Source organism: Pipistrellus hanaki, assembly GCF_964339955.1.
Source record: "Pipistrellus hanaki genome assembly, chromosome: 2".
Taxonomy (NCBI): Eukaryota; Metazoa; Chordata; class Mammalia; order Chiroptera; family Vespertilionidae; genus Pipistrellus; species Pipistrellus hanaki.
This window is the reverse complement of record NC_140504.1, coordinates 36,285,487-36,295,915: the sequence shown is the minus strand read 5'-3', so window position 1 is coordinate 36,295,915 and position 10,429 is coordinate 36,285,487. Positions and strand designations below refer to the sequence as shown.

General features: G+C 39.8%; 1 protein-coding gene across 1 annotated transcript in view; it reads left to right on the top strand.

Moving 5' to 3' along the window:
- Nucleotides 1-538: 538 nt before the first annotated feature.
- CCDC39 (coiled-coil domain 39 molecular ruler complex subunit) overlaps nucleotides 539-10,429 on the top strand; it is a 41,943-nt gene continuing 32,052 nt past the window's right edge. Inside the window, exons 1-6 of the mRNA XM_084872087.1 lie at nucleotides 539-711; nucleotides 2,444-2,563; nucleotides 6,085-6,231; nucleotides 7,587-7,745; nucleotides 8,773-8,865; nucleotides 8,961-9,089. Coding sequence (XP_084728213.1) covers nucleotides 622-711; nucleotides 2,444-2,563; nucleotides 6,085-6,231; nucleotides 7,587-7,745; nucleotides 8,773-8,865; nucleotides 8,961-9,089 — 738 coding nt within the window. The 5' untranslated portion in view covers nucleotides 539-621. The remainder of the gene's footprint in view (nucleotides 712-2,443; nucleotides 2,564-6,084; nucleotides 6,232-7,586; nucleotides 7,746-8,772; nucleotides 8,866-8,960; nucleotides 9,090-10,429) is intronic.

Sequence of the window (10,429 nt, the reverse complement as noted above, 5' to 3'; positions counted from 1 at the left end):
AAAGGTGCAGAGCGGCGCGGGAGGGACTCCCAAACTCCGTGCAACCACTTTGGTGCTCAGTCAGGACACTGCCCTGGGGCAGGTGCGAAGGGGAGGAAGCCCGCGAAACCAGACGGAGATCGCAGCATCCCGCAGTGATGTGAGGGATGGGATTCTGCTTCGAAATACCAGGCCACATCGGCCTATGGGATTCCACCTCGGGATGAAATGCAACACCATCACACGCAGAGAGAGGCGGTTTATTATTTATTTATTTATTTATTTATTTATTTATTTATTTATTTATTTTTATTTTCATTCACTCTCCTCTTCTGAGGGCGCCACCGACGGGCAGTCTCCGGGGGCGCCGTCGGGGCCGCACGTGGAGGGGAAGCTCCGCCGGCGCCTGGCAACCCCAGCGAACCCTGGAAGGAGCAAGAAGCCTCGCTTCCCTGGGCCTTTAAGGAGAAAAGGGTGGCTCAACCGGAAGTTCCGCCTCCGGGTCTGAGCGCTTCCTGTTTGGTAACTAAGGACGCGGGACGGTTGCTAGGGCTCCGGAGGCAAGTACACCGAATCTGTGTGGGAGCCTCAGGTGCTGGTCGTGGGCCTTTTCTCCTCCGTCGGGTTCCCTTTGCCATCATCATGAGCCGCGAATTTCTGTCAGAGATGCACTGGGACGATGGGTTCGCCATCCCTGTGGCGAACCAGGAGAACAAGCTCCTGGAAGATCAGGTGAGAGTCAGGTGAAGAAGGCTGGGGAAAGAGGGGGTATCTTTTTTTTTTTTTAAGGGGCGTGGGAGGTGGTGGGGCTGTGTGGTGAGTTTTCTGGTAGGCAGCAATATCCCAATCCTTTTGTTTCTCTCCTTTCCTTCCTTAATCCCATCTCTTTTTGGTCTAACGCTGCTCCCCATCATCTCTGCTTTTCTCCCGCCCCTTCCGCCCCTTTTGGCACTTGCTAAGCATTAAAAAACGATAATTGATGTGCAGAACTACAGAGTCCGATTCTTTTCTCCCTCTTCCCCTCCCCGGCGAACACTCATTTCCAGACTCTTTGGCAGGAAAGGAAAGGCTGGCTCCTGTGCCCCCTTTCTCTTCCCTCGGAATTAAGCGCATTTTGCAAAGGGACTTACATGGTTTGCTTAGCAACCGTCAGTGCGGCCGTACACAAACCAAACACGCTCTTTGACATTTCTCTGTGAGGTCTGCTGATGATGGTTCAAGTTAAGAGTGACTGCAAGAAATGTGAAGAGGGACGTTCTAATAAGAACGCAAAATGTGCAGCTTTTCAATTGAGACTTTAGTTGTCACAGAACGACGTAAGATATTTTAAGTTGTAAGGAGTATTTTACATCAACTTGCAGCCAATGCATAGTAGTTGTTCAAAATAAAATTGCACCTCACTCAGGAAACGAAAAAACCTTCAGCAGCCAGTGTAAAGTCCTATCAGAGGGCAATGTGTTGTGTGGAAGAGGATCCAAGAACTGATGGATGTTTACACTACTTAGAGAGTGAAAGAGGTTTTCCTTCCTCTGAAAAATGAAAATGAAAAGCCTTCACTGTTTGTTTTTTTGTTGTTGTTTGTTTTTTGTTCAAAAATTCTGACGTATTTACTCACACCTAAATTTAGATGGCTGCAGTTTTTGTTTTCAATGAAGGTCAACATTTGGGAATGTAAGAGATCTAGCACTGGGTACCCAGGCACAATATGAAGAAGTCTCCAGCCCTAGGTGTAGATTGTACTTACCAGCTCCGAGCCAGTTTTTCTCCTGTGAAGACAAGTAAAATAATTATCGCTTAGGGTTGTCACACAACTCTAAAGACATTAATGGAGGTTAAAGTTCCATTCAAATGTTAGTTTTTGGTATTAGTGACTTAATATTTGTCTCACAGGATATTATATACATTCTAGAGGCCCGGTGCATGAATTTGTGCACCGGTCGGGGTCCCTTGGCCTGGCCTGCAAGGATTGGGCTGAAACCGGCTCTCCAGACATCCCCTGGAGGGGTCCCGGGTTGTGAGAGGGCACAGGCCAGGCCAACGGACACCACTGATGCATGATTAGGCCAGGGAGGGACCCCAGGAGAGCTCTAGGGCTAATGATCTATTTTTTGTTGTCGTTAGGCATTGTTTCTATGTTCTTGTTTGATTTGGAGATACCTTGTCATTTAATGATGGAATGGGATCTCATTTTTTCCCCATTTAAAATGCATCTTAGCTGTGGACCCTGCTAATGTTGCAAATCTGAGAGAGATTTCTGTTTTGTTTTCATGTGTGTGCTAATTTTCCCATAATAATCTCTAAATCAAAGCACTATTTTATAACTGAAATAGTAGATTTTTGAAGTTCAAATGGATATTTAAAAAAAGGAAAGTAAATAAAGGCTTACTTTTCTTTTGATTTTACACCCTTAAATATGTTAAGAATTTAGTACACTTTGACTAATCATCGTGTTTATTATTTACAGTTGTCAAAGCTACAGGATGAGAAGTCACAGTTGCAAAATACTCTACGTGTCTATGAAGAACGAATTAATGCTATAGATTGTCACTTAAAAAATGTTAGACAAGAGTTCTCATTTACACAGGTATATATAATGTTGAAATTCATGTTGATTATGTCATGTGTAGTTATGGAACATTTCCCATTGCATTTATATTTGTGATGTTATTTTATAGATACAATAGGAAAATTTAGCATAAACTAATCTATAGTGTACATGGCCTTGAATTTGAAAGTAGGCAGAGAAAAAGTCTTTGAGGAACTCACTACTACCACCAAGTTCAAGGAATAACTAATTCATTTGAAAGAATAAATCACCATTCAAACAGTCTAATATAATGTTAGGCAGCAGACTGCATGAAAAAGGTGAGAAATAATGACTTTAAGCAGAAATAGGCTTAATATAATACATAATAGAGTTTCTGTCTACTTTTAATTATTTAGCATTACCCACTGGGATCATTTTGAGTGGAAGCAAATAATTCTAACACTTCAGTAGCCCTTAGGCATAGTCTTTTAGCAGAGTTTAAGAACTGAAATTTGTAATGACATCGTGGAATAATAGTTAAATTATATTTAGGATAACTGGGGACAGTATAATGCATTTTAGAAAATGTAATAAAATAATACAGATTAAAACTTAGGGTGATTAATCAAAGCATCTGTTTTATGGCCAATCTACTCATGTGCAGAACCTCATTCCCTGATGAAGCCCAGAAAATTAGTTAGCTCAGCAAATCAGCACTGGAGCGTTTACTAACTTCCATTTCAAACTCTATTTTTAAAAGTCCATCTGCATTTCTTTGAAATAATGTAGTTCTTAAAAATGAACAAAGTCATGTTTTTAATGCCAATTTGTAATCCTATATAATAAAAGGGTAATATGCAAATTGACCTTAATGGCGGAACGTCCGGGGATGACCAGTCGCTATAACACGCCCTGACCACCAGGGGGCAAACAGTCAATGCAGGAGCTTCCCCTGGTGGTCAGTGCGCTCCCACAGGGGGAGCTCCACTCAGCCACAAGCTGGATTGACAGAGTGCAGCGTTGGTGGTGGGTGCCTCTCACACCTTGGCAGCAGGTGGACATCTTCCTAAGGGGTCCCAGACTGTGAGAAGGTACAGGCTGGGCTGAGGGACCCCCCTAAGTGCACAAATTTTTTGTGCACCAGGCCTCTAGTTAATATAGATAAGTAACTATTTCATGCTTTTTCTTTTTATAATAAAGTATTTTTTTTGAGGATTTTATTTATTTATTTATTTATTTATTTATTTATTTAAATAAATCTTTATTGCTCAGATTATTACAATTGTTTCGCCTCCCCCCCCCCCCCATAGTTCCCTTCCACCAGGTTCCTGCCACACCCTCTGCCCTTACCTCCCCGCCCCCCTCGCCATTGTCCTCATCCATAGGTTATACGATTTTAATCCAGTCTCTTTCTGCACCCCCACACCCTATTTCATGCTTTTTAAATATTTGAGAAAGATGTCCTCTACAGTATGGGGGAATGACTCAGCACAGGAATCCAGGAGACTGGTCTCTGAGCTCTACCCTTAGAGCCCCCTACCCTGGAGTCTGCTCACACAGCTCCAGTCCACTCTGTCCTCCCTCTGCTAAGCCCAAGACAAGTGACTACACACAAAATTTTGTCCATTGACCCTTTAAGAGGGTGCCTGCATTTCCAACCGTCTCACCCTGGCAGACAGAAACCTCACTGCTTTTCAAAGCCAGATGTTATGTGGGCATCTTTTTCAGTTCTGGGGCTCTGGGCTGAGGAGCCCAGTGTGGGATTTAGACCCCAGAGTTCTCAGTAGGAACCCATCACAGCTGAGCTATCCTCTGGAACTTCAGCTGTTGTCTGGGGAAGTCTGACAGCCTTCTCCTGCCTCCGCACTTCCTACCAGGCTCTATGCGGTCTCCACTTTCAAGTCATTCGTTATCACAGTTCCCTCCAGCTTGTCTTCAGTAGATCATTCAGGATGGCTTTTCTATTATATATTTTGGTTGTAATTCCAGTTTGATCCTCTCAGGATCAAACTGGAATTACAACCTTAATCTGCCACCATCTTCCTGTTTTATTAGAAAGTTAAAAAGTTAATGAACTTCTAAAAACAATACTTCATATTTTTGAATCCTGATATGATTGAGTACTTAAATGGTTAGAAACAACATATTTTCTTCAAGTTATTAAACCACAGAATTGGGTATCTGAGAGAGACTCTTTGTAGGTATATTTTATTATAGTCAAACCTCAACTAGGATAAGAGACGAAAGATAGTAAACTTCCTACAACAGTAACTGCTTTAACAATGTAAAAATAATACCAATGGTAATAACTTTAAAACTCTGTAAAATCAGTAGTCAACAAGTACTATTTTATTACGTAAAGCATAACAAAGGCATGTTCATTTATTAATATAGTTTAGGAAATATTTATAACCAATGTTATTACATAATTATTTTAAAATTATCTGTTAATTTATATGATCAATTCATATAATTATCCCATTTCCCAATTATTTTTAGTCAATTTTATTTCTTATTTTTAGTTAAGTAATGATGTATATTTTTATTAAATTTTTTATTAATTAATTTTTTACAGTAAGGTAAGGTTAACTTATAAGTTAGATCTCTTAAAGTATAACCATATAAACTTTGGTTTTCTGCAAATTCCCTAGCTCAGTGGTTGGCAAACTGCAGCTCGTGAGCCACATGTGGCTCTTTGGCCCCTTGAGTTTTTAGTAAAGGCCAGCTTAGGAGTACCCTAATTAAGTTAATAACAATGTACCTACCTATATAGTCTAAGTTTAAAAAATTTGGCTCTCAAAAGAAATTTCAATCGTTGTACTGTTGATATTTGTCTCTGTTGACTAATGAGTTTGCCGACCACTGTCCAAGCCCAACATAGTATCTGAAAATCACTAACAACAGTATTTTTCTCCTAGCACATTGTATGAATTAATCCTATTAATAAAAGCCTAATATGCTAAGTGTCTGGTTGACCGGTCGGCCATGCAACCAATCAAAACGTAATATGCTAATGATATGCTAAGGCCATTGAAACACTCATATGATGTGCAGTGACCACCAGGGGTCAGAAAGTTGACCAGTCAACCAGTTGCTATGATGTACACTAACCACCAGGGGGAAGAAGCTGCTGCTGGGGTCTGGCCAATTGGGACTGAGCGAGGAGGGCCAGACACTCCTTAGGGTCCCTCCCTGGCTGGCCAACCTCCCACATCTCTCCCCAGCCCTGATGGTGCACCGGTGGGGTCCCTCAGCCTGACCTGCACCCTCTCACAATCCAGGACCCTTCAAGGGATGTCAGAGAGCTGGTTTGGCCCGATCTCGCAGGCCAAGCTGAGGGACCCCACTGCTGCACGAATTTCTGCACTGGGCCTCTAGTTCCCTTATAAATAGTAAATGACACTGTCTACATTGAATCGCAAAGTCTAATGTGATGTAGGTTTAAGAGAAGTGGAATTAATGATACTTAATCTAAGCATTTTGTGGGACCTTTGTTATGTTTTTGTCTAATGGATTATTATAAATATTTTTAATACTAAAATGTAAAAAGTCTTTCTCTCTTGTATGTTTTTCTGTAGTCTCTTTGCAGAGCCAGGGAACATGAGATTGAAAGTGAAGACCATTTTAAGATCATTGCAGAAAGAGAACTGAGTCGAGTGAAAAATGAAATCCAACGACTGGAAGATGACATGACTTCAATACGGGAAAAGAAAAGTGATAGGGAAGTATGTGTTGAAATGTTGCTTAAAATTTTGTGCCATTGTTCCATCTTCTCTCACCAAGCAAACACTGATTTTTTTTTTTCCTGTATGGGAAAGGCATTGATTAGTTTCCTAACATTTTCCTGCATTATTTTCTTGGACAATAGAAGACACATGGAGCTGTGATTTGAATGAAACAATGATAGAAAGTTACATTTATTTTCCCAATGTTCATTTACCAAATACTCACTGAACCTTACTATATGCAAACTACCATGTTGATTGCCTGTTATACAATGCTAGACATAATTTATTCATAAATGCTACATTTTTTAAAGCCACATTTTAAATTATCACTTTTAATTTTGAGTTTCATTCTTTACTGATTTTACCTTTCATATTAACTTGTCAGCTTATGACCAGTATTAAACTACTGTACATTTTTTTTTATTTATTAGTTTTTTTTTTGTTGTTGTTTTTTTAAACTTATTTTATTGATTTTTTTACAGAGAGGAAGAGAGAGGGATAGAGAGTTAGAAACATCGATGAGAGAGAATCATCGACCAGCTGCCTCCTGCACACCCCCTACTGGGGATGTACCCGCAACCAAGGTACATGCCCTTGACCGGAATCGAACGTGGGACCTTTCAGTCCTCAGGCCGCGCTCTATCCATTGAGTCAAACCGGTTTCGGCCTATTTATTAGTTTTTAATTACTTGATTTGGGCACTCTTTCCAAATTCATCTCTTCTCTTTACATATGTATATGCATATGTAAATGCACACACACACATATGTGTATACATATACACATACATATTGTATTATATTAATTTGTATATTCATCAGTTTTCTTTTATGAATCTAGATTTGTTAGATGAAAACATGTACCAAAACATTTTTATTTTCTTAACTGCTATATTTATTTCAATTAAACATGCTTCCATAATTTCTGTGTAAGAGGCTTCTTAAAGGCAGCAATCTGATTGGAAATGGGGTTGAAGGGGACTCGTCTTGGGCTTGAGTTAGCATATCAAACTCATTATTTATACAAAGATTACACATTCTCCTGAGGTGGCTATGATGGAATGACTAATGAGATTGCTTTGGGGAAACTCCCCTGAAGACTTTTAAAGTAACTCGTTCTCAACTTTGTATGATAATTTCTCCTCTGTTTTCCAGCTAAAAAATTAAGATACAAGTATTATAGTTATAATTAAATATGGTATATTACATTAGTATTCATCTAGACGTCAGTTACAGGTTTCCTTTTTTTCTTTTTTATATGTTCTGCATAGTTTGTAATGCTATGTTTTATTTTAGTTTATATTGTAAATAATGCTTTTTTAATCTCCCCCGTCCCCTTTCTTTGGATATTAGAATCAGATATTTAAATTGACTCAAAAATTGGATGGTTTGAAACGTCAAATGAACTGGGACCAGCAGGCATTGGAGGCCTGGTTAGAAGAATCAGCTCATAAAGATAGTGATTCCCTCACTCTCCAGAAGTATGCAAAACAAGATGATAATAAAATTAGGGTGAGAAATTAGAAACTGCAATGCCATGTTTTCCCTGAATCTGTAGTGTGTCAACCTTTTTATCTAAACCGGACTTAGAATTTTAAGGCAGTACTTCTTAAACATTATTTGGGTCAGTTTCCTTCTAGAATCTAATAAAGCCAAGTATCCTCTCTTTAGAAAAATGAGCATATTCAAATACCTACAAAATTTTGTCATTACATAGAGTTTTTGCTGATTTAAGACCTTAGTTCTTTGATTTCTTAATATATTATTATAATTATGGTAATGCTTTATAATTATGGTAATTATATTTATGGTAAATATGGTAATGCTTTAGTATAATGAAATGTGCTATTTTCTAATAGACTTAATACCAAATGCATTATTTTAAATAGAAAATTGTTCATCTTTTTTCTAACATACTTTAAAATGTATTAAAAGTCTTTCGAAAAATAATTGAGTTTTCATTGTAGCCGTTTGAGGTTAAAAGATTAAGAATATATAAATTTATATATATATATATGTATATATATGTGCATGTACATATATATGTATGTATGTATATATATTAGTTGTTTTAGATATCAAATATATCTATATCTATATCTATATCTATATCTATATCTATATCTATATCTATATCTATATCTATATCTATCTATATATAAATGTAAACAACCATCTGACTGGTAGCTATGATGTGCACTGACCACCAGTGGGCAGACACTCAATGCAGGAGCTGTCGAGCTGCAGTGACTTGCAGCTGTGGTTCTTGGGTGATGCACACAGAACCAGAGAGGAGGGAGCCCAATTCCAGGGTGCATCACCTGAGAACCACCCTCTTGCAATCTGGGATTTTTTTGGGGATGTGGAAGAGCTGTTTTCGGTCTGATCCCCACACATGCCATGGTCGAGGGACCCCACCTGTGCAAGAAGCCATGCACCGGGCCTCTAGTAATATAATAATACTTAATATGAGATATTCTAACAGTTTTTTAATTTAATCAAATTATAATCATACCTATTTTTGCATGTAACTACATAGGCACTGACCCTGCAATTAGAAAGGCTGACTTTGGAAGGTAATCAAAAAAGAAAAGTACTTGACAATGAAACTACAGAGACTCTAAGTGCACAGGTTGGTTCAGTGAAGATTTTTTATTTATTAATTGTCAAAGTGATGTTTGCAAAAGCACTTATATTGAAGAAATGTTATTGTTCTCTATTTGACAGTTAGAATTGGATAAAGCAGCTCAAGATTTTCGTAGGATTCATAATGAGAGACAAGAACTCATTAAACAGTGGGAAAACACAATAGAGCAGATGAAGAAGAGAGATCAAGACATTGATAACTGTGCCTTGGTAAAGTAGTTGTTTGGTCTTTGCAATGTTCAGCTGTATTCATTTTCTTTTGTGTTTAATTCATTCATTTCAACTGTAAACCAAATGTTATTTGAAAGTGACTTTTGTAGGAGATTCATTAGTTTTGGTTAATTTTTTTTTTTTTAAGCTAACTCCATCCATTTAGAAATGTGATTTTATCTATATTACTTATATATATATAAAAGGTTAATATGCTAAGTGTCTCTTTGCCCATCCAACCAGTTGCTATGATGTGCACTGACCACTCAACGGGTCAGACACTCAACGCAGGAGCTACCGAGCTGCAGTGACTTGGCAGTGGCGGTTCTTTGGTGATGCACCCAAAAACCAGAGAGGAGAGAGTCAATTCCTTGTGGGGCCATGCAATTACACCTTCAGCCATGGGTTATGTTGCTGCTGGGGAACTGTCGGTCCCAAATCTGGTTTACTGCACACTTGTGTTTGTGTTCCACACCCTGTACGACAGCAACTCCAGGACTCCTTGGGGGATGCTGGAGAACCGGTTTCAGCCCAATCCCCGCAGACCAGGCCAAGGGACCTCACCTGCCAGAGGGACCCACTCACTGCACAGATGCCAGGGAGAAACCACCCAGAGGTTGGCTCCAGGGCATGTCTGGCCTGTCTTGCCCAGGCCCGTCCCACTGCCACCTTCTAATTAATTTCCTTTCAATGTGCACGAATCCATGCCCCGGGTCACTGGTGGTAGTATAACGACAAAGACAAGATCCTGCCATCTCTGAAATGTGGAACAAGAGAGAGTTAGACAGATAATGTTATTGCAGTAAAACCAATGCCTAAATACACACAGTTGTTTTCGGTGCCTTGGATTTAACGTGTGTGCTGTCTGTACACACAGGTAGGTGCAGGGAAATGAGCCTCACGGGGAGCCCAGAGACAGGAAGGGAGAGTCAGGAATGAAACCAGGACTCCAGTAACGTTTCGCTTTTGAAGCTGAGGCACCAATGATGGGGTAGAAGCGGCAGAAGCTCCGAAGGGAGGAATGCCACACCGATTGAACACAAAATGGCCTAGGCCTCCCGAGGAGGGGCAAGGGAGAGCCAGTCTTCACTGAGTTCCTTTTCATTCCGAATGCTGATGCTGGTTTCTCTGTCCTGACTTCTCATTGCTTTCAAACGTCAAGTCCTAAACTGACTCCTCTGTATAAGTAAAATGTGCCCAATCTAAGACTGCAGACCCACAATGGAATTCTCATAAAACCCCACGGTTGAAGGGAGAGCCTGCTGATTTGGACCTTGTCATAGCCACCGTGGTTCCTTACTGACTGGCTGTCTGTATTGTAGGAGGCTGGGGAGGGGGCT